The following is a 24,582-nucleotide window of genomic DNA, read 5'->3' as shown; positions in this document are numbered from 1 at the left end:
GATTTAGAAATCCTTGTTGTGGGAGTTTAAATCACAATTTTTTTTTACAGATGCAATTTGAATAATAATAAAAACCATGTCCAAAAGCACTTTGTGCAAGTATTAGCTACAGGTGCATCTCAAAGTTAGAATATCATAGAAAGTTGATTTATGTCAGTAATTCAATTCAAAAAGTGGAAATAACACATTATATAGACCCATTACACACAGAATGAAACATTTCATGTCTTAATGTATTTAATTTCTTCTAATTATAATGATTATGACTTACATTTAATGACGATCTTATATTCATCGTATCAAAAACATTTGAATATTACAAAAGAACAATTTTGAAAAGTATGTTTGTGCTCTGAAAAGTATGTCCATCTATATGACTCAATACTTGTTGGGGCTGTTTGACTTCAACTACTGAAAATGGACTTTTCAATGATATTCTAATGTATTGAGATGCACCTGTATATTGAAACGAAGGACACAGAATCTAAAGTGTAACTTGTGCCAAAGTCTGCAAGCTCTTTAAAAACATTAATACTGATATTTGCCCTCTCAAATATCAAACCAACATCCTGAGTTTGTTTATACACTATATATATTTACACTTTAAAAAAATGTTGGCAACATCAATGTTTATTATAGCCTGTTGCAAAATGTAAAAATCTTTGAAGAGAACCATTCTGTAAGAGCATGAATACTGAGCTAAAATAAATGTCACATTTGCAGAATAACAGCATTATGGGCGCCCTGAACATTCAAAACCACTTGAAAAAGTTCTACTTTCAGCACCGGTTTGTATTTAAAGCATGCTGAAACAACACCTCAGGCCTAACATGTTTCTAGTGAAAAGTCCCTGTAGAGCTGGTTCTACTGGTAATACAAATTACTCAATGTGTCAATATCATTAAACCACTTTGTACATGTGTGAGTAATGTAATTACACCCATATTCATGTTCATATTAAACGGTTTCCAGAAGAGATGGTTCTTAGCCTGTGAAATAAAAAGAGACTTTCTTTACAAGATATTGAATTCTTGAACTCTTGGATGACATGGACGATGATGAGTGCAAGAGATAATAAACAAAACTTAAGAATTCCTTTTCAAAACTTTCATTGTGACACAAACCAAAACTGGCTGAGTGGCTAAAGGAATGTCAGAGAAAGATGAGGCACGAAGCAGCCACAATGTCCCAACTTTTAACTACAACAAGTCATACAAGTCAACTGAAACTACAGTGTTTTTTGCTCTTTTGGTCAGCACAATCAGCATTACAAAGAGCTCTGAATAAGAGTGCCAGGTAGTTAAATCAACATCCTTCAGAGGAGTGGTGAAACTGGAAAGGTCTTTTAATTCTCACCACGCCCAGAGGTCTATTTGTCTATAATTAATTAAATCAATCATGACAAAAATATGTCCTGTCAACGGTGACGAGGCGTTAAGTTGTGCAATTTTTGTACGTTTCTAAATGATTCATTCTGTCCTATGGAGGAGGAGGAATTGATATAACAGTTTAAAATAAAATGATCCTGTAACTGGATATTGTCCATATAAGGATATAAACATGCTTGAGTTTGTGTAAGTAAGACAATGAAAGTACAGTCAAATCTGATTCTACAGAAGTTTTGATTCAGTTACTGATTTGTGATCTTTTTAAATCAATTTAAAAAAAAAAACAAGACCTATTTTACACCATTAGGTTTGAGTCCATTCAGTGAGCCTCTACTACAGGCAGTCCAGAGTCAGTGACAGCACAGCACACAGTCTCAGTTTCCCCTCGATCTCCATCGTCCTCAGTGCTTGGAGCCGTTTTCTGTCCTTTCCTCTTTGTCATCATCTTCCTCCTCACTGTCCTCCTCCTCGCTCTCACTGTACTGGTAGTTACAGCGGTTGGTGTTCACAAAGAGGTCGCTCTCGTCGTCTTCAGAGTCACTCAGTTCCTCGTCTTTCTCCTGCGTCTCTGCTTCCTTTTCCTGCTGTTTGTTTGTCTTGTCCTGCTCTGACAGCTCCTCTGTGAACCCCTCTGGCCTGGAGAAAAAAAACACACAATACACTCAGTTACACTTGACAAAATGATGTGTAAAAGAGCCCAGATTCGTTGATTGGGAGCCCAAGAGTAAACACAACTGGAGAAAAAAATCTGCTCTCAATTAGGGCTGGGCGATATATCGATATAAAGAATATAACTATATAAAAAAATATATTGATATAAAAAAATATATTGATATTAAAAAATATATTGATATAAAAAAAATATAAATATATTTTTAAATGTGATATGGAATTAGACCATATCGCACATATCGATATAGTTCACTTTTTTTCCCCTTTATTTTTTTAAAAGATATTTTTTTGGCCATTTTTGGGCTTTATTGATAGGACAGAGTGAAGGGGGAGAAAGAGGGGAAGACATGTGGGAAAGGGCTCCGAGTTGGATTCGAGCCCGGGCCGCCCGCTTACGAGGACAATGCCTCTATGGTACGCGCTCTACCAGGTGTGCCACCGGGAACGCCCACTTTTTTTCCCTTTATATATAAATGCTGCCCTGTTCTTTTGTAATGTTCGTTATTCTTTTCTAATATAAATATATTTAATTCAGAAAAAGATTGGCCTATTTAATTCCATAGGCTATTTTTATTTAAGATATGTTTTTAATGTAAATGTGCACTTCATGGAGCTTTGACTTAAAAAAATAAAAAATAAAAAAAAGGTACTCCTGTTATACAGTATTTATGTTCACTTAAATAAACAATTTCAATAAAACTACTGGTGACATGTCATATTTGACTTTGAACATTTGCTCTCACTTTGCGATAAAAATATCAGGATATATATTGTATATTGATATTCAGCCTAAATATATCGAGATATGAATTTTGGTTCATATCGCCCAGCCCTAGTCTCAATGCAGCGCGCCTTTATTTAGGTCACAGATAAGGGATCCCGGTCAGAATGAGCCCCGATTTCTGTAATAATTCACATTTTATCTTTTTTGGGCTGGGCCCGCCCCGTACAGAAAGGGCAGAAAATGCACCCGAGTTCTATTGGCAGGTTACCTATGACAACAGCTGTTCATGTCGAACAAAGTTAGTTTTACACAATGTGTGTGTGTGTGTTCTTCTTCTTACAGGCGCGTATCTGTGAGTTACAAAGCCTAAACATGACAAAATACAGCTTGTAGTCACATCTTGCTCCTGTGAGAACACAAACTGTGCTGACTCAGGCCTGTGGGAAAGAGGAAGGCTACAGTGGAGGAAAACACATTGGCTGTCTGCCTTCTCATAAATGTTCAAATATAATCAAGGATAAGATGTGTGGTTTGTATTAGCCTGGGGGTGTGTTCCTACTCACCAGTGCTGTTGTTCTTGCAGGTACTGAATGTGATCTTTATAGAGAATAAAGCTGATCTCTGCCTTCACCTTCTCTCCTTCCTCAATGGGATCCACAATCACATAGTCACCTGGAGGATCAGAGAGCACACATATATAAAGTGTGAACAAAAAAGCAAGTACATGAAGAGAAATGACAGCTTTTATGAACACACTCTCACACTTCTATCTTGAATAAACACTAAATACCATGCTCCCAAAACAGCTTTTTTAAAGCCTCAGACTGGCTCAACATTGACTCATAAGTCTCACACATATACATTTTAAGATCCCATTTCCAGTTGCATACATCACGACAGAGAATATTTTAGCCTCCAACATCTTAAAGAAACCAAGTGTGCAGAACTGCAATCTGATATTCACAAAGTCAAGGCTAAAGCTTATGCTAAAGCTAATGTGTCTTGTGACACTAGAGTTGTTTCAAAAGTAACACAGCACAGCAATATATTTAAAATAAATAAAACAACATATTTAATGCAACATTTTGTGATTTGTATGTGGCTCAGGAGGCAAAGCCAGTGGTCCCTTAATCACAAAGTTGGCAGTTCAATCCCTGACTCCTCCTGTCCACGTGTCCTTGAGCGACTTGAGGGACTGAATCACAAGTTGCCCCCTGGACATTATACAAAAGCTGCCCCTCATGCTTAGGAAAGGTTAAATACAGAGATTGAATTTCACTTCTAGTGCTTTAATTGTATGTATGTGACAACAAATAAAGATTATTTTTCTTATAAACAATTGTCAAACAATGTAACTTTTTAAAAACATTACAGTGATTACAAACCATTCCCAGACACGGAAAACTGTTTTTCTAATTAAACTTCTTCAGGAAGTTCATGACCTGCAAAGTTTAGGATTAATAAAATTATATATTGCTAATATTGCACACTTTCTCTGTACAGTGCTGTCACTTGTGTCTCCATTCTGTTTGAGCTGCTTGACTGATACTGAAATCTCTGTAGATTGATAGATGGGTTGGGTGGGTGGGTGGGTGGATGGATGGATGGATGGATGGATGGATGGATGGATGGATGGATAGATAGATACACATATTATTCACTTTTTGGTGTGGTAGTCCTAAAATGTGTCCACCGGTGCAACACAATAAAGAATGTCATTATTTAATTCAGAGAATGTTGGACAGATAAGATAGATAAGCCAAAGGCATATTAGTTTGTCCCAATTATATTTCCACATCAAACATACCCCTAAAAAATTCAGAATTATGTTATTTATATACTATAAGATGTACACATAGAGACTTCACCCAAATGCCTGGGTTACGTTCATTATAATTGGTATAAAACCCAAGGAATCTTCATTTCATCCTTATAGCTGCATAGTGATGATAACATTATTGTACTATCCCACACTTTTTACATACATTTTTCATTAAAATACCTTTTCCACTCACAATTCAATTTGTTGCACCACAGGACATTCCGTTGCACCATTGGACAACAGAGTACTAGTATGCCCATGTCGTGTACAAAGTCAAATTAATTATCAAACATTGTCAAATTTACTTTCTGCGTCTCTCTCTCTCTCAGGATCTTCATTCAGCCTCTCCCTAAACTTCCTAGACCTTTCCTTGGTGGTCGTCTCAGCCTCTCACTTTCAACATCAAATCAAACTAGCTTTAACTAGCTTTAACAAAACTGGGAAGGAAGGTTTGAGTTGTGTTGTCCTCAAATTCTGAGGTTAAGAGAAAATGCAAAAAAGCTACTTAAATTAGTCATTAAAAGTTGCTCTCGTTAAGGTTGAGGAAGTTTGCACCCATCCATGATCTGATGTCAGCCAGACAATCAAGCAATGGCTGGAGTGCAGCCTGCCCATCAACATTAAGAGGCAGATATAGCTGGACATCTTCTGCAAAGCAGTGGAAGGAGATGTTATGTTTGACTAGGATGTCCCCTAGGAGTAAAATATATAATAGGAAGAGGATGGGACCTAGTATAGAGCCCTGAGGGACCCCACAGGTGAGGGGGGCAACAGAGGAGAAGAAATCCCCAAGCAGGACAGAGAAGCTCCCGTCAGCCAGGTAGGACGGGCCATCCAAATGCGGCCGTCCATTAACCTCCATTCATTTTTTAGACTCGGATTATATCTCTTTTGCATATTTAAACTAATTTTTCAATTTGTAATACAAAAAATGTTTGTTTACATGTTTGCTTTCACTGTGTTAATTTTCATTATGATAGGAGTAAAGGAAAAAAATAAGTGAAACTGACTTCATGTTGTACTATAGGACAGTGCGTTTCACCAGTGGACATTTTCGAAATCAATGCCAGTTTGCGGCCTAGCTATATGAGAGACATTCTTCATCCTGAGTAACAGTGTTAAGGTTTACATTATTTTCAATTATCAATCAATGTAAATTGATAAAAATATTCAGATCAATACTTAAACTGCGTTGTACCAAAGGACTACCTTAAGACGACCAGTTCCAACACTGCACGGAAATAGTAATAGTAAAATATTTGAGACAGAAGTGATCTTGTGTGCAGTCCACCTGCTCCAGAGATGTCTTCTGTCCTTCCTGATTCTGGAAGGACCCCTCTCAGTAATGGGGTGGTCACATTAATGCCCGTTTTTACATCGACATAATGGCGTTGCTCCAGGAGGACACCAGTTTTGCGGACAAAATGTAATGTTAGATGTAGAAGAATGAACTGCATATTAAAACATTAATTTTAATGAAATATTATCAAATTTTAGTAATATTTGTCACTGGGAACACAAAAATTGAGCGTCACGTCAACCACCCACATACATTGACACAGAACACATATAGACACCACAACAAAACAAAAATATACACTTACAGCACATTTGTCACATTTAACCCTCCAACCCTCTCTGTCCTGAGCATAGTACCCCTCCGGTGGTTACCGGGGTGCTTTGTTTAGAGCTGATACAGCAGAAGGTAGAAACTTCTGCTGTAGCGAGCTCGTTTACAGGCCAGGATCCTGTGGCCAGATGGTAACAGTACAAAGGATGAGTTGAGGGGGGTGGCTGGGGTCGTGTGCTATGCTGAAAGCTCTGCGTGCGATGGCTGTGTTGTTGAGGTCAGAGAGGTTGTGGGTAGGGAGCAAGGTTATTACAGTCAAGGGAAACTAACTAAATAACGGAAACTAAAATTAAAAAACATTATCATTGACTGAAATAAAAATAAAAACAAGATTTTTTTAAAAAAACTAACTGAAACTGTATTTTGTGGTTACAAAACTAACTAAAATTATATTGAATATGTCCTTCCTTTTCGTCTTTGTCAACTTTTTTCATACGTAAACCTTTTTGGTTGATATGAAATCTATTTCATATATCTGGTTTTATGACTTAATAAACTTATTGGGGCTGAGATGGATCAGACAAAGGAAATAAAGGAAACATTTGTGACTTTTTTTAATCTGGCACCCAACAAATACCCCATTACAAAAAAAATAAAACTAACACTAAAACTAAAAACTAAACTTAAACTAAGCATTTTCCCCAAAAATTAAAACAAATTACAACTAGCAAACTCACTCTACAAACTAATTAAAACTAACTGAATTTGAAAAAAAAAAAAATCACAGCGAAATTAAAACAAAAATTAATGAAAAATCCAAAACTATTATAACCTTGGTAGGGAGACCAATGATTTTGGAGGCGTGATGTGTTAAAGAAGCAGGTTGAACAGTAAAGGATAACGGGTTGAACCACGCATTTGTAAAGTAATAACAGAAGTTGTAATTATCATCAATATTTAATCTAATCATCATGCTCAGACACTCACCTCTCTTGATCCAGAGGTTCTTGCGGAACTTGGTGGGCATGCTGACCAGGAAAGTCTCCCCCTGCGCTGTGACTGTTTCATGGAGGTTGTTGCCACGGCTACCAGTAACCTGAAGGTGCACAGGTAAGGATGGAGGAGGAGTAAGAGACACGTCTGTAATGTGGGTGGCTGTTTACTGTTGTTTATACGATAAATACAATGCAGTGTGTTCACAGCTCACCTTCACAATCTGCTGGTTTTCTGTGGGGGTGACAAAGTCTCCCAGAACCTCCTTCACCACATGTTTGCGTTTGGTGGCTTGTGACATTATAAACTGTGAGCTTCAGGTTCTGTCGCCAGCTGGGGAAAATAGGAAAAGTGATGGTAATCAGTTAAGGTAAGCTGGGTTGATATGAAAGCACATTTGGTAGACTATAATCTAGGGCTGGGCGAAATATCAGTATATTTTTAAATGTGATATGGAATTAGACCATATCGGAAAATGTCTTTCTTTGTGTATAAATGCTGCCCTTACTAGGGTTTGTCATATTTAGTTATTTTGTAATGTTTGTTATTCTTTTCCCATATATATATATACATATACGTTATTTCAGAAAAAGATTGGCCTATTTTATTTCATAGGCTATTTTTTATTAAAGATATGTTTTTATTTAAATGTGCACTTTATGCTTTAATTTATTTTTTTTAAAGGTTCTCCTGTTATACAGTATTTATGTGCACTTAAATAAACGGTTTCAAATAAAATTACTTGTGACACGTCATATTTGACTTTGACTGAACATTTGTTCTCACTTTGCGATAAAAACATCAGGATATATATCATATATCGATATTAAGCCTAAATATATCGGGATATGATTTTTGGTCCATATCGCCCAGCCCTACAATAATCTAACAGAGGAGATTTTATAAACCACGGGCTAAGCATCTAAACTGACAAGTCCAGGAGAAACTAATTATTAAGTTATCAGTAAAATAGCTTAGCAACTTTATAAAACTTTGGCTACAGCAGTGATTTCAATAATTGTTGGACGAATGAAAACACTTGAGTTTTCTTTATGTTATAATCCTAGAAAGTTAGCTAGAAACGTTAGCAAATAGCTGCTTTCTTAAAATTATGTAACAAACATTTACGTTACAAGTGATTTAGCCCGCTAAGCTAACAGTAGCTAACTCATAAAGCAACTCAATCTCAACCACGTGACAGCTAAAATAACTACCTTGAATGAAAGAAGGAAAATATTAACTGTGTCTCTTTGGTTCAGATTGTGTTTCTAGGCAGCCTGACAGCAGCTAAAATATCTTTGAAGAAAAGACACGTTGTAATATTTCCTCAGTGAAGTCCAACACATGCGTTCCTGTTTTCAGACAACACGAAATTTTACACTTCCGGTGCGAAGCGGTCGCCTCCTTTCAAAATAAAGGTTGCTGTCTATTTTTTCTTTTATCTGCAGGTGAAAGGGACAAGTGACGGGGGGTTGGAATTCCATTTAAAGTTTGTCACTTTAGTATCAATTTCTATTACCAGTCTTACTATGTTTGTATCTCATAAAATCCAGATATCGGTTCCCTAAAACATACGACTTTACACAGGTCGAGTACTTCCGTGGTAGTTCCTTTGCATTGTGGGAAATAGAGTTTTGTCTTCTCTTACAATTTGAGCAGCATTCAAGATCACTAGCATTCACCGTTACTAAGCTGTTTTCACATAATACATACATGAGTTAACGGGTATAAAAGTATCCAGTATTTTCTTTATTATTGTCAATTTTCAAGTTCAAGCTATTTTTACTTTAGGTCAAGTCACTGTTACGCAAATGTATTAATTCACAGTAATGGCAGTGCATGTTGATGAAGAAAATTGTTGTCTCTGTTTACTGTTTATATAAGCCACTTTGACATTTTAGCTATTTGACTGTGGTTTATACATACTTTATTGACCAGTATAATCTCACAGTAAAATATTGTGTTTCATATTTGTTTTTGTTTTTTATTAGTAGTGGAAAAAGTATTCAGATTTAGAAAAGTACTCGTTATACAGAATGGAAGCACCAAGATTGTTTTTTTTTATTAAATGTTAAATGTTACTACAAGGTATTAAAAGTTATCAGATCACCTGTAGCAGTGGTGAAAAAAGTATTCAGATCTCTTACTTCAGTAAAAGTACTAATGCCACACTGTGAAATTACTCCACATGTAAAAGTCCTGCATTCAAAACTTACTGAAGTAAAAGTACAAAAGTATCAGCATCAAAATGTACTTAACTTATAAAAAGTAATAGTAGAACCCACTCAGGCTATTTTATATATTACAAATATATTACTAGATTATTTGTATTGATGCATTTTTAAGCAGCATTTTAATTTCCTCAAGATAGGGCTCAATTTAACTACTTAATATACTGTTTTGAGGTTTAATAAAAAATAAAAAAAGTCTAATCACTTTAAATGTATCTTGATTTTCATGTCAAAAGTAACTAAAGCTGTCAGCTAATGTAGTGGAGTACAAACAATATGTACATTAAAATGTAGTGAAGTAGGAGTATAAAGTACCTCAAAATTTTAGTTAAGTACAGTACTTAAATGTACTTTGTAATATTCCACTATTGGTTTTTATACATTTCAATGGTTGTTGTTCCATGCATATAAGAAAAGAACACCATACACAAATAATAGGATCCCACATTTTTTTATTCAACCTTCATTATTTCTTACTGTCTTACAGCAGTTTTTACAATGACATTGCATCTATGTAGTAATGTGCAAACGCCCATCTTTCAAAAACCCCCTCAAGTACTACATAGCATTAGCATGATCACTGGCAACAAAACACCCAAGAAAACTCACAAGACAAAAGGCTAACTAGAGTTAGTGCACGCTCAGTTACTGAGAGGAAAGTTTGTTAAAACACAGCAATCATTATGACCTGCAGGAATAAAGGAATGAGATGCGCACATAAAATATACTTTAAAATTTCTATAAAATTCCACAGCAACACTAGCTTTATCAGAGCTGGTATGTTTTCAGTAAATTGATGACACAAGGTGTGAGGTATGAAGGTGGAACACTAGTTTGGTTTAACGGAAAAGTAACATCAGTAGAATTTTAATCATCATAAGCTCTGGATATGTGGTGTTTCAGTGCTTCAGTTGACTACAGCAGATGAGCACATCTTGTTGATCCCACAGGCATTTGACCCTCTGTACAGATAGTAGTAACCCTGCATGAGAGAGAGAAAACACATACACAACAGGAGTTAGCTTTGTACAATATGGTGAGAAAAACACCACACTGGTCCTGTTAAGGTCTTGCAGTGTTAAACTCAAGAGTTCTTCTGAGGTCAGCCTTTGCTGACTGGTATTCATTGTCTTCTCAAATCAAGAAATTCTAGCTTTAAAACCAGACTGTCGTTTCTAGTGGCTATATTTTTTTTAATTATTTTTAGAACCGTGTCATGCCTGATTCAACTTCTCTCTAATCCACAAACAAAGACTGTCGGTAGATGCGGCTGTCCTACCTGCTCTCCATAATCCTCTCCCCAGCTGTTTTTGATGGCCCAGAATGGAGTTCCTTTACCTGAAAGCACAGAAACATTAATACGAAGAGCAGAAAGTGTTGGGTAAACGAAGCCAGGATAAAAAAAACAGGATGAAAAACACTTACGTTCTCCGTATCCCACCATCAGCACAGCGTGGTCGATCATCCAGGGGTTGCAGAAGATCTTCAGAGGGTGAGACACACCCTTCCTGTAAAACTAGAGAAATGAAAAGACAAAATTAGATATGGTTTTATGTCGAGGATCACATTGAAGCGAAAGAGGAGGTTATATCTTTATGTACAGTTTACATGCATACAGTGTGTTCAATGAACTGTGTGTATGATTTAGTGACATCTAGTGGTGAGGTTGCAGACTGCAGCAACCTGAACACCTCTCTGTTTACTCCTCCCGTCCAGTAGCCTGGGTATACCCATACTGCCTTGCGCTTTGTCTCAAAATAGAGATGGGCTAGTCTGGCTATGTAAACATAAATTTCTTTTGCTCTACATACGTCATCTGGTATATATTGATACGATTGGCTAAGAGCTACGTACAGACGCTTATAATAGACATTCGTAGCGCCCAATAAACGGCTCTGGAGGATCGTAAATCACGCCTCCTCTACAGAAAAATGAATAGGTGGTAGCCAGACTAGATGATATAATCTGGTGTTAGCCAGGCTACCCGTCCAGAGCACGTAGGAGAACCTATGTTGGAATTCACTTCAACATAAAAACGTGAAAAGCCCTCTCTACACCAGTGGTTAGTTTGTCCATTCAGGCTACTGTAGAAACTGTTAAGATATATAAGGCTCATTCTAAGCTAAGTTTCAGGTGATAATACACAAACTTTATGTAATGCTTTCTATTTTACTACTCCTTTTTACTTCAACACTTTTTTACTCCTTTTACCTTTTATTTTCTGTGTATCTGAGAATGTCTTGTGATGATTCCTGCTCTGTCTTTTATTGTTTTTCTTTTAATGTAAGAATTGTTTTTAGCCTTATGGCATAATTCTTTGTGTAAATAATTGCTCTCTGTCGCAGCACTTTGTAAGCTGCTGTTTTTAAAAGGTGCTGTATAAATAAAGTTTAAATTGTTATTATTATAATTAAAACACAATCATGAATATTATATTCAACTTCTGCCAACAGCTCCCCCCTACGTCTTACACATTCATTTGAGCGTTTCATTCAGTCCTTTCTGTGGTGGACAAAACAGTTTACCTGCATGGCGAAGGCATTCAGTGCAACAGAGATCGGTCCGTTCTCAGCCAGCCAAGCTGCAATTTCTGGAGGGAAAAATAAAACAGTTAATTTAAAAGCTTCTTGTTTCAAACAATTTCTAGTTGGACAATTAAAATACCTGTAAAACCCTAACCTAATAATCTCTATTTACTGCTAATAACTGTTTATTAAATCAAATCAGTGTCACTTTGGGATAAAAAAGCTTCTTGTTGTGTATTTTAGTTATATTTTCTGCTGACATATTCATCAGTGCCTTATCTTCCCTTTCTTCTCCAGTTGCTCAGCCCACTCACCCTTCTCATCTTTGGGCAGCTCCACAGAGCTGTTGATGTAGGCGGCCACCTTCATGCTGGTGAAGTCACACCTCTGCTTGCGCCCGGTGTAGGAGTAGTCAGTCTCTGTCTCCAGACCACCTAAACAACACATCAAGGATAAAGACTGAAAGGTTAAAGCTTCCACTCAGCATGAGCAGGGCTGCTCAGAGTCACTAAATAGCTGTAATTTAAAAGTAAAAACGGGGGATTAGAAGCCAAGATGCTTCATTTTTGTCTTTTGCACACATCACTTATTACCCAGTTTCTCAATAGCTTCATAAGCATTTGATGGCAGTCCTCCCCTGCAGGCCTGGTCCAGCCCATCACAGTCAACCAGCTCTGGAAAGGACAAATCAATGAACCAATCAAATCCTGGCTTTTATCTGCAAATATAAACGGTGATTGCTTTTCTGCAGGGGAAAGTTATTGAATTATTGTATCATCTGTTTTTGTTTTTGTCTGTTCATGTGTGTGTGTGTGTGTGTGTGTTCTTGTACTTCCTATATAGTGAGGACCGGAACACGTTTTTAACCAACAGATTGAGGACATTTTTGCAAAGTGAGGACATTTCGGCCGGTCCTCACTTCTTTCAAGGCTTTTTTGAGATTTTAGACTTTGTTTTAAGGGTTAAGGTTACAATTAGGTTTATGTTAGTTAGGGTTAGGGTTGGGCATTTAGTTGTGATGGTTAAGGGTTAGGTTAAGGGGCTAGGGAACAAGGTTATTATAGTTAACAAGAACGAAACAAAATAACGAAAACTACAATCAAAAAAACATTTTCGTTAACTGAAATAAAAATAAAAATGAGTTAAAAAAAAAGATAATTAACTGAAACTGTATAGTGTGGTTACAAAATTAACAAAAACGAACTAAAATTATAGTGAAAATGTCCTTTGATTTCGTCTTTGTCAACTTTTTTCATACATAATGAAGATGGATCAGACAAAGGATATTTTACTGCAAAATTGACTGTGACCTCTCTTTTAATCTCCCACCCAAAAAATACCCCATTACAAAAAACTAAAACTAATAAAAAACTAAACTAAAACTAGCAAAGTCACTCTAAAAACTAATTAAAACTTACTGAATTTGAAAACAAAAATTCACAACGAAATTAAAACTAAAACTGATGAAAAATTCCCTTGCAAGGGAATTCACTTTCCCAATGAGGGTCCTCACAAAGATAGAAGTACAAGAATGTGTGTGTGTGTGTGTGTGTGTGTGTGTGTGTGTGTGTGTGTGTTACCTTGTTCAGAGAGGGACAGCAGTGTCCCATTTTTCAGGAACCACTGGCCTTCAATGTTTCCTGTCACAGAAAATGCCCAGCAGGATCCACACATGCCCTGCAAGAAATATACACGCACACACGCACACACGCACACACACACACACACACACACACACACACACCAGCATGAAGTAGGCAGGCGCTATAATTTAGTCATTAATAACATGTGATTTAGAGTGACCGCCCTATAATTAACTCTGTTTGTTGGTACCTGGTTCTTAACGGAACTAACAGCTCCATGATCCCGCCAGTCCCAGCTGTCAGGGGCGGGGCCTTGGGCAGGTGAAGCCGGCTTCATCGCTCGGTGAAGAGTCCATTGGCTGAGCAGCGGGTTCAGGTATGTGGAGCGAAACTCTTCCTCTGGAGAAAAACGGAAGGAGAGCAGTAAAACTTTTTTGTGTTGCCCAAGAAGATTTTGAAAAAAAAGCTGATGCAACACATGAAGACAGGAGGTGCACTTCCTCAGGGGAAACTGTGGAAATACAAGGAAATGCACACATACACACACACGCACGCAGACGTACCAGTCAGGTCGCTGAACTTGGTGACTCCATACTCAGCTGACCCCTGATCCAAAGACTGGAGCTTCTCAGCAGTCTTCAGGTTCTCGTGAAAGATGCGCAGGCGTTGATCTGCCTCTGCAGGAGCAAAGATTGAGATAAAAAAACACATAAAAATGATGTAGTACTTCATTTTCATTTATCCTTTATTTATTTGCTCAAGGAATCATTGAGGTCAACCCCTCATTTACAATGATGTCGAGAGTACAGAGAAAACACAAAACAGAGTACAGAGAAAACAAAACAGCACAGACAAAACACATGCAAAACATTAACACAGTTACAGTGAAAGGCAGAGTTGTTGGTTATTATAGTTTCAAACTTGACAGGGAAAGACAGTTTTACTGCTCTGTTTATTCATTCTTTGAGTAGGCAGAGTGTTGTTTCATAGTTTCAGAACGATACGATTTTGTACTGGTTATCTGAACATCGATACGACAGTTGCTGAAATCACAAAATCTTTCTGGGGCCTGTGATCAATCTGAGATGATATAAACCCAGTTTAAACAATCAGTTACAGAACCAATTCACATTAACATTAGGTGACAATCTTTTTACTGAGGTCTTCCAAACATCTAAATGAAACTTGACACAAGGTTTAAAACCAAGAATAAATATAAAATGGGAATGATGATGATATGTATCAATTTTTCACTTTGCAGACTGTGGTATTGTTACACTCTGTTGGTGTGTTGATGTGTGTTGTTTTGACAGAACACACAACAGTACATTCCTTCCTGTAGCGACTCTTGGGATGTGTCCTCATTTTCTTCATGATAATTTAACTATTTTGAACCAATAAGGAAGAACTGTACCAATCAACACAGTGGCCCATCAAGTTGGAGTCACTTAGTTTTCAGACACAATCCTCATTTTCATGTTTAATTGATTAATAAAGTTTCGAGAAGATAAACACTTTATCTGTCAAGAATAAATCACATTGTCACTATCATTTCATGGAAAGAGGTAAAAAATATTTTATTACACTTCATGAGCAGCCGTGTATAAAGCTGAAACAGCCAGTTAGCCTGTCACGATAACACATTTTTTAGGACGATATATTTCCCCAGAAACTATCACGATAAACGATAGTATTGTTGTATCGATGTTTTTTTAGTTTTTAATGATATTAGAGCATAATTACTACATCCTTTTCACCAGCAATGAATTTTTAAATCTCGAGAATATTAAACATTGGAATTTAAATGTGGAAAAAATTTAAATATAATAGATAAATCCAACATGGATAAATAAACTACAACCAAAACAAATAAAATAGACTTTCAGGCTCTTTTAACAAAACATTGCAATGAAATAATCATTATGTATTATATTATTTTTAGGGCTGCAACTAACAATTATTTTCATTATCGATTAATCTGTCGATTATTGAAACGATTAATCGATTAGTTGTTTGATCAATAAAATGTATAAAAATATCAATCAGTGTTTCCCAAACCACAAGATGGCGTCCTCAGGTCTCTTGTTTTGTCCACAAACCAAAGAGATATTCAGTTTATTGTCATAAAGGAACACAGAAACCAGAAATATTCACATTGAAGAAGCTGAAATCAGAGAATTTGGACTTATTGTCTTTAAAAAAACTGCTCAAACCAATTATTCGATTATCAAAATAGTTGATGATTAATTTAATAATCGATTATTGTTCGATTTAACGAATAATTGTTGCAGCTGTAATTATTTTATTATTAAAATAACAAAAACAACTGGAATGGTTGCTTGGGAAATATAGGGTTTTTTGGCAATTTATACAGCCTGTAAAGCATTTACAGGATTACTTTGGAGACACAAAGTCACGCATATAAACGACAATATATTGAGTCCAGAAAAAACTATCGTGTCCATTTTTATATATCGAACGATAAGTCGATATAGTAATTATTGTGACAGGCCTAGTCCCAGTATCACTCAGCCTCCTATCTCATTTATCAAACACGCAGTAAGTCCTTATCTCATCTTTTAATGATTATCTATTATCTGCCACTTACACAGTGAGACAACAGTTCCTCTGTCCTCACCTGTTTATCTTTTCATCCTCTGAAATCACATTCAACTGTCGTGTTTATGCAGCATTTAATTCTTTGCTATTTTAAATTTAGTGATTTTTATTCACTGTTGAGCTGCTTATAACCCATCAGTACACATGATGCATTAATAACAAGTATTGTGAATAAACCTGGAATATTCGCTTTATGTTTAGGTTGTCAAACTGGATTAAGAGCTTCTACCGTTGCTGTAAGTAAGCTGTGTTAACATATAGGGTTTAAGGTGTTGAGGCACATAATGCACCTTGCTATGACTGGTATGAAGACTGTAGACGTGTCAGTGACTCACCCTCCTGGCTGCTGTACACCTTATTGTATTTCACCATGAACTCTTTGAACTGGCCCAGCAGCTCCACGTTCTCCTGCCAGATAAGAACACACAGAATCAGCAACACACACCCTATATTTTATCTTAAACTCAAGCTGATGAAGGCAGTTTACAAAACAAAAGCTCTGCAGGAGTATGGATGAGGCAGATATGAGATAATTATCGGTTATTGATTTGACCAGGTCATTGTGTTTACCTCCAGAGGCTGGCTGCTGGATTCATCCGTGACCTTGTTGGTCTCTTCTTGTTGAGGTTCAGCTGATAAGAAAAACATGGAGGACAACAATGTGTCAATGTGCAGAACACCTATACACCTATACACATCTGACCCAATTAGACCTTCTGTATTTTTTTTGACATGCTAAAATATATTTTCTCCGATATGTATCTGTAAAATGCAAAGTACTTTCAGGAAAATAAACAAACACAAAAATATACAATCATGGAAAAAATGATTAGACCATTGTTTTCTTCAATTTCTTGTTCATTTTAATGCCTGGTACTAAAGGTACATTGTTTGGACAAATATAATGATAACAACAAAAATAGCTCATAAGAGTTTAATTTAAGAGCTGATATCTAGACATTTTCCATAGTTTTCTTGATCATGATTTTGGTTAATACCAAGAAAACCGATTAAATTAAACTCTTTTGAGCTATTTTTGTTGTTAGCATTATATTTGTCCAAACAAATGTACCTTTAGTTGTACCATGCATTAAAATGAACAAGAAATTGAAGAAAACAATTGTTTTAATTTTTTCCATGACATCTGACCACATTAGGCCTTTGCTGAATTTACCCTGGGGATGAATAAAGTAATTTTGATATGATTTGGTATTTTTTACACATTATATATGTCATATATATCACTTATATATCTAAATATATTTATTCATTGATGTTCATACTACTACATGCAACAACCTATTTAACATGCTAAAATATATTTTCTCCAATGTGCAATATCTGTAAAATGCAAAGTACTTTCAGGAAAACAAAGAAACACAAAAAATATATATTAATAAAAAATGCCAAATAGCAGAAATGTATGTGTATAGAATGTATGTATATGTCTTATTTTCTATATTCTTTATTCTGTCTTCTATATCTATGTGTCTGTATCTTGAGCTGCTATGACAACGAAATTTCCCCACTGCAGGATAAATAAAGTCATGTCTTATATGATGTTATTCATGTTTCATATGTGCAAAATACATTTGTTCTATGGATTTCAAGTTAGTTATTAAAAAATGGAAATACATGGAATGCAACTTTGATTATTATATTATATAATTATTGTTTGAGGTTGTAACTTAAAATAAACATTTGTTGATGTCACTTCACTTTTTAACCTTTTGCCTCGTTTAACTCTTTGGTATAAAGCATTGCTTATTTGCCAAGTTATTTGCCAAACATTAGCGTTACATAATAACAGAGCAATGAAGGACAAATGTATCTGTTTTTTTGGCAACACACAAAGTTTAAAGTCTTTTTTCTGTCCACGCACTAACTGGTTGGCCAAAGGGAGGGTTTGGGTTTACTGGAGAGGGTTATGTGAGGTAAAGCAGATGGCAGACGGCACCAACTCAGTAGGGAGAAGCGTGCCGGAGACAGAAGAGACAGACAAGCTGAGCTGTGCATGTTGTGTGCAGACTCAGCAGAGAGACATATGTTACCGTTTAGTCTGTTTGTGTTATTGTGTGACTTTGTGGACCTGAACTAATAGTTTAAAACACCGAAGTCACACTGACACAATAACACAAACAAACGAACCGCTCAAAGCAGTAGTAGATCAGCAGCTCTTGTGTTCTGTGAGGTGAAATTGCTGCTTTTGTTAAAGGAGTCTGGTGACATTGAAAAGAGAATAGCATGACTGAAGGTGTATTGACAGCAATCTACTGCAGGTAATACACCGAAGATGGATACGCACCTTACACAACCCTGCTTCAATAAACCTGAACTCTCCTTTTAAGGCTGCTTTGCAAGATCAGTGCCAATCAATACAAACAGGTTGCTGTAACAGATTTTCCTGATATCTTTTTCCATAATGGTAACGTAAAATGCCACTCTAAAGACTATTTTCTCTATTGAGATTGCTTAATAAGAGCCACTTTTATCTGGCAAGATACTACAGCGACTACTGAGGAAGCAAAGCATCATGGGAAAACATTGAAACCACAAAAACAGTAGTTCAACAGTGATTCCAGACAGCCTAGAAGCCTGAGGAAAGAATACATGCGAGATATCATATCAGAGGAACCACAATCATTCACACTTAACAACAGCTGAGTAACTTGACTAAACCATGGATCTCAGATGTGTTTGGCTGCTGACTCACCTTTAGGCTGGCACTTCTGTTTGAGCAGGGTGGAGGTGCCCTGCCAGGGAATGTCCCACACCTCGAACACACACACCTCCGTCTGACATAAACAAAAACAGAGATGAAGAACTATGGGATTAGAACACAGTGATTGCTCTTGATAGGAAAGTGAATCAATCTGTTGTCACATACAGTTTATATTTAGAGTGTTAGAAAGGGTTTGATCAAGTGGAATAATGTGTTTAGCACACTGATAACATCAAAGTGGGAAAGTAAGTTATGTCGTTATAAAGTCTTTAGATTTTCAACAAGAAAACGGCTCCATTTAGACTTATTCCTTCCCCCTGGTTTAGATACAGAATGTTTTTTTAAAGGGGGAATAGGTCTCCACCGTTAAGTCTAAAAATAGAGAGACAAAGAAAGAACAAAAAAGTGTGCTTTTGACCAGAGGATGGTGAGGAAATTAAGTAAGAGTACGAGGGACTTAACGCATAATGTGTTTTAGATCCATTTTGACGAATGTCCTCTGCTATAAGGGCTTTTTATCACTATATCTAAAAAATAAGGTGCTGTGTATGCATGTGCGCATGAGGCATTCACATGCTCGGGGTTCCTCCAAGTCAAACACAAGTCACAAGATCAGAAGACTGCTGACATCTGTGCTGAACAAACAGAACAACACTGCTGCGATAATGAATTAATGCACATTCTCATTTTTGGAATGTAACCGTTGTGAATATATTACTTAAATCTGCTTTTCTTAAATCGTGACAATGACCTACTTTCTCTCATACATTCACCCTCCCTCCCTCATACATACACACACACACACACACACACACACACACACACACACACACACACACACACACAGTGTACCTTGAGTTTCTGTAACTCGGGATAGAAGTCACATGTCCTCAGCATGGTGGATTTCTTACACTGAGTGTTACTCAGTTCCACTGTTATGGTGTAGCGGATACCCTTAACCAGCTGGAAAACAGACAAACACATACATATAGTGGGCACTTTTAATTTACAAACTTAAGAAAGGATTTATTCAGACATGACTTTAAATGAGTTAAAGTCTAGCATCCTTTAACAAATCCAATATGTGTGTATTTTGAATGACTTTAGGTAGACTAAGCTGTTTGTGAATGTATATTTACTGTGTTGTATCTGGATGCTTCTTTTGCTGCATGGAGACTGTGGTGGCAAAAGGCCAAACTGCACAGATAGATGCGCTGACAAATGACTCTGGCGAGGCAACTTGACTGTATTGTCAAGCCAGGTTAAACTCAAAGATACAACTTCCGGTCAGAATGACAAAGTGAATATATTGAGAGACACACACTGCTCGTAACTTTGTCTTGTAGACTTTTCAGAAAGTGCCACAACTAAAATAAATCACAAACTTGATAACACCAATGGGAAAGAGGAGACTAAAATATACAATTTCGTTTTTATTAAAATACATTAGTAATATACCACAGTGACCAGTTTATGCAATTATTATGAAGGTAAGTCACGCTGTTTCCGGCCTTTGTCTAGCTAACAATCGCTAGCTTAACGTAGCTTTAAATAGCCGTCGGCGTAATGTTGTTTACAAAAAAATGAGCCGAACTGTGTAAAATAACAGCTTCATTCTTCATCTACACTATTTTAATATGATAAAATAAGACTATATAATGCATTGGGGAAATAAAGGTTTTAACAAGGGTCACATTCACCGCGTTTGTTGTTGTTATTACCTGTTTGGTGGCAGAGAGGAGCCGGCTGACTTTGCGGAGGTGCATGGCGTTGGAGCCCCGGTTGTAGCGCTCCTCGGCGAAAGCCAGAGCCTTCTTCAGGCCGGCGTCGGACTCCTGCAGCCGGACAGGAGAGCCTGGAGGTCCGAACAGAGGCCGGTCGATGTCCTCACCGAGCCCGAGTACCGAGCCCAGCACGGCGGCCAGGGCCAGCCACAGGATTACCGGACAGCGGGATCCGACCACCATGTTGGCTCCGATGTGTTGTCAGACGGAAAGGGACCGGTGTCCAGGCTCTGCTCGGTTAAAAAGGATGCTTGTTTTCCTAGAAGAAGAGATCGATATTAAATGATCGGCAGTGGTTACACAAGACGTACTGATGTTGTTGCCAAACAAAGTAGGATGAGGTCGTGGGCGGAGTCAGGGGCATTAAGGGGCGTGGTGTGTTCAAGAAACACACAGTTAAAGCTGCAGCATATGACTTAATACTGTCCCTTATAACGCCATAATAACTGGTTAACAGATAACATCACTGTATATACTTCCCTACAAAGTCTAACAGCAGTAACTACACAAAGGGTAAAACTGAGAAAAACTGCTTTAAAGTTTTTTAATGTTTTTTTTTAACTGGCCAGCCAAATGAGTTATATGTAGATTTGTGATATTACACTTATTTCTACATGCACTGATGATGTCATTTTATGCTCAAAACAAAAAATGATTTATTTGATCTTTGACCCCAACATATGTAGTTACTTGCACACTAAACAGAGTGCAGTAACTACAATGTTGTCATCTTCTTTCAGCTTTTATATTTAGTTTTCATTGAATAAACATTTTCATATTGATTTTGTTATCCGTGTATTTAAAAGTGTTTAACAACTATATTCAGAGATTAGTGTAGATAGATTAGATGTAGATTAGATAAAAAAGAAATGAAGGAGTTAATTTTTAGTTATAACTCAATTTTGACCAAAAATGTAGTTACTGCCGTTAGACTTTGTAGGGCAGTATAGATCAAATGAAAAGACAAATCATCTTGCTATCGCATATAGCTGTGACTGCAGGCCAGTGGTGGAATGTAACTACGTTCATTTATTCAAGTACTGTACTTAAGAACAATTTTGAGGTGTTTGTACTTTAGTTGAGTATTTCCATTTTATGTAACTTTATACTTCTACTTCACTACATTTTGAGGCAAATATTATACTTTTTACTCCACTACATTTAGCTGACACCTTTAATTATTTTTTAGTTCAATTTTAACATAAAAAAACATGATCAATTTAAAGTGCTTAGATATATATATACATTTTTTTAATTAAACCACACAAAAGTAAATTAAGTAGTTAAAATTAAAATGAGCCTTATCTTTTCAAAATTAAAACACTGCTTACATAAATGCATCAATAATAATAATCTAGAATAGGATCTATCTATAAAAGCAAGAAGTGTAACCCTTTTGTTATCAGCAAGTTTTAACTTAATCTCAAGTCTGGTACACACACAGGTTGTGTGTGTGTGTGTGTGTGTGTCTAGGGCATATCTTGCTGACCGTTAGTCAAACTGACCTCAGATTTCCTATGTGGCTTGCACATGGCACGGAGGTGTGCATCCTCGATTTTTGAATTCATTTTTCAAAATATCATTCTTTACGTAGGAAGTGTTGCGACATTGCACTGTTTCCGATCGCCAGTCAGTAACACAATTCACTCTGGATTTCCACGCCTGACTCATCTCATCTGGAAGTCTATACGGGCACTGCACTCGAGGAATATAATACAATAATCTGTTTTGTCGTTGCACAAGACAACATTTTGTTGGAGCAGTCTAAATAAGTCAAAAAGAAATGTAGAAACATATATACATGCATATTATACAATAAAATAGTCCAAGTAGTAGTGCCAATAATTAATAATTACTACTACTAATAATCTAGTCATATATTTGGAATATAAAAAACAATCTGAGTGGGTTCAATCTACATAACAAGTACTTTTGCTTTTGATACTTCAAGTACATTTTGATGCTGATACTTTTATACTTTTACTCAAGTAAGTTTTGAATGCAGGACTTTTACTTGTAGTGGAGTCATTTCACAGTGTGGTATTAGTACTTTTACTTAACGTAAGGCTTTAATACTTTTTTCCACCACTGCTGCAGGTGATCTGATAACTTGTAATACCTTGTAATAACATTTAACTATTGATTAAAAAACAACAACAACACACTCCTTAAATTTAAAGGTACACATAGCAAAATATATCCTTTCCTCTCCTCATGTGCTGTATTTCTCTCTCTTCCTCCCTGTCTTCCTGTCCTGTTCACTCTGTCTTATTGTTTGTGGGTGTTGTATACGTTTGGACGGGATGATGGCTCATTTCGTTGTTCAAGTACTTGTTACTCTGTTCAATGACAATAAAGTTGAATCTCATCTCATCATCATCTCATAATCTGGGCACCACTGGTGGATCCAGGAGAGAGGCAGGGGAAAACAAGGGTTTTCTAGGATATCCTTACAGGAGAGAAAACATGATAACGTTTCCAAGGGTTCCCATAAATAGAGAAAAAATTATAAAATGGACCCCAAGGTAGCTCTTCCAGTGGAAAAAACGTGATAAATTGCACCTCTAAATGCAACTCCCTAAAAATGAAGAAGACACAATGTGCTATATAGGCTGATAGATGCTAGAAAACTTTCTGTGTGCTGGTGCCCCATTGCATACAGTCATTGCACTTTTTATCCTTTATACCCCTGCCCCTCAGGCAGCCTGAGTCTGACACTACTGGCCACTCAATTAAATAATTTTTGATGATACACACACAAGTAAAAATATTGTTCAGGACAAACACATCTCAATTTATGTAATAAATCATTTAGATGTATGTCAATAACATCCTAGACCACCGTCTTTAATGATCTGTCATGTAACTGAAAAAAATGCAAGGGCTATCATATAGCAGCGAATCCATCCTTTGTCATGTGTGTCATTCTTTTTTTCTGAACCAATGCTGTTCATACTAATACTACTTGAAATACCAAATATTATTTTTATATAGAATTTCGCTGCAATATTTTTAAATATCACATATTATTTTTGATTAGCCTATACCTTTTAAACAGTGGTTCTCAAATGGGGGTACGTGAGATTTTAATATATACATTTAAAAAGTAGCATCCATGCAAAAATCCTTTAAAAATAATTATTTTATAAATATTTTAGGGTTATTTTGGGTCCGACCCAACCTGTCATATGCAACCTGGCATCATCTGTCAATCACTTGAAAACTCAAAGATGGAGTCGTGGTTGAAGCGTAGCAGTTATAGTTTTAAATGGTTATATGCTCACTGTTTTTACTACATTAGTTTAAATCACTACATTTTAGTGATGAGAAATATAATATATTATGCAATAAATTTTGTCATGGATTATCAACATTTAAAATGTTTGAAATAGTTTTTTTTTTAATGTTTGAATTTTGTATGTGTCGTATGTGTGTCACTTCCAAAGTTTAATAAATCAGACACTGTTTTGTTGACTCGGTTTTTAAGTCTTTTTTCCCCAACCAAATGCTTTGCCCTGGTTAGGGGGTACTTGGCTGAAAAAAAAATTCACAGGGGGTACATCACTGAAAAAAGGTTGAGAACCACTGCTCTAAAATATTGTAAAATAGCCCTTGTAATTAGTCAATAACCAATGATGATCAATATCGCCACTAGAGGGCGACAAAGTACTGTAACTATTCCCATAACGGGACTTTAATTTTGAAAGGCTCAATAGAGCTACACAGTTAGTCTAGGCCGGTTTTGACAGTTTGTGGTTGTTTCTTGCAGAACTATAGATTATATGCATGTTTGGATGAAAAACATGTGAGGATGTGTATTCATTTTCATTTAAATTCCAAATGTGGCAAAGCTTTAAAGACAGTTTACTTTTAGAGCTATGCCACTTAAAAAGAGGACAGCCAAAACACATCAGGAAATATTACATGAAATACTGTTAAAAACATCTGG

The 24,582-nt window shown here is 36.4% G+C and overlaps 2 protein-coding genes across 2 annotated transcripts; both read right to left on the bottom strand.

Annotated features, from left to right (window-relative positions):
• Window positions 1–1,092: 1,092 nt before the first annotated feature.
• eif1ad (eukaryotic translation initiation factor 1A domain containing) lies at window positions 1,093–8,694 on the bottom strand. Its single transcript, XM_059346897.1, has 5 exons — window positions 8,384–8,694; window positions 7,384–7,502; window positions 7,164–7,272; window positions 3,348–3,456; window positions 1,093–2,024 (listed from the first exon to the last, which is right to left on the bottom strand). The coding sequence occupies exons 2-5, from the start codon at window positions 7,468–7,470 to the stop codon at window positions 1,790–1,792; spliced, it is 540 nt and encodes a 179-aa protein (XP_059202880.1). The 5' UTR covers window positions 7,471–7,502; window positions 8,384–8,694; the 3' UTR covers window positions 1,093–1,789.
• Window positions 8,695–9,835: 1,141 nt separating this feature from the next.
• Window positions 9,836–20,932, bottom strand: ctsf (cathepsin F). Its single transcript, XM_059346701.1, has 14 exons — window positions 20,571–20,932; window positions 19,702–19,812; window positions 18,841–18,922; window positions 16,698–16,759; window positions 16,463–16,535; window positions 14,072–14,185; window positions 13,759–13,907; window positions 13,506–13,602; window positions 12,519–12,599; window positions 12,240–12,359; window positions 11,926–11,990; window positions 10,826–10,916; window positions 10,680–10,738; window positions 9,836–10,382 (listed from the first exon to the last, which is right to left on the bottom strand). The coding sequence occupies exons 1-14, from the start codon at window positions 20,814–20,816 to the stop codon at window positions 10,308–10,310; spliced, it is 1,425 nt and encodes a 474-aa protein (XP_059202684.1). The 5' UTR covers window positions 20,817–20,932; the 3' UTR covers window positions 9,836–10,307.
• Window positions 20,933–24,582: the final 3,650 nt, after the last annotated feature.

The sequence above is a fragment of the Centropristis striata genome, chromosome 12 (genome assembly GCF_030273125.1).
Source record: "Centropristis striata isolate RG_2023a ecotype Rhode Island chromosome 12, C.striata_1.0, whole genome shotgun sequence".
In the NCBI taxonomy this organism is placed as follows: domain Eukaryota; kingdom Metazoa; phylum Chordata; class Actinopteri; order Perciformes; family Serranidae; genus Centropristis; species Centropristis striata.
Note: the sequence above shows the minus strand (reverse complement) of the source record. Positions and strands in the feature narration are given on the sequence as shown.

Bases quoted from the DNA above. Each gene is read 5' to 3' on its own strand.
- eif1ad (XM_059346897.1), bottom strand. From the start codon at position 7,470: ATGTCACAAGCCACCAAACGCAAACATGTGGTGAAGGAGGTTCTGGGA. The intron at 7,273-7,383 runs GTGAGCTGTGAA...GTGCACCTTCAG, and splicing joins AAAACCAGCAGATTGTGAAG to GTTACTGGTAGCCGTGGCAA. The intron at 2,025-3,347 runs GTGAGTAGGAAC...TTTTTTCTCCAG, and splicing joins CTGCAAGAACAACAGCACTG to GCCAGAGGGGTTCACAGAGG.
- ctsf (XM_059346701.1), bottom strand. From the start codon at position 20,816: ATGGTGGTCGGATCCCGCTGTCCGGTAATCCTGTGGCTGGCCCTGGCC. The intron at 18,923-19,701 runs GTACACTGTGTG...TGTTTATGTCAG, and splicing joins CCGAGTTACAGAAACTCAAG to ACGGAGGTGTGTGTGTTCGA. The intron at 16,536-16,697 runs GTAAACACAATG...CTTATCTGGCAG, and splicing joins CCAGCAGCCAGCCTCTGGAG to GAGAACGTGGAGCTGCTGGG.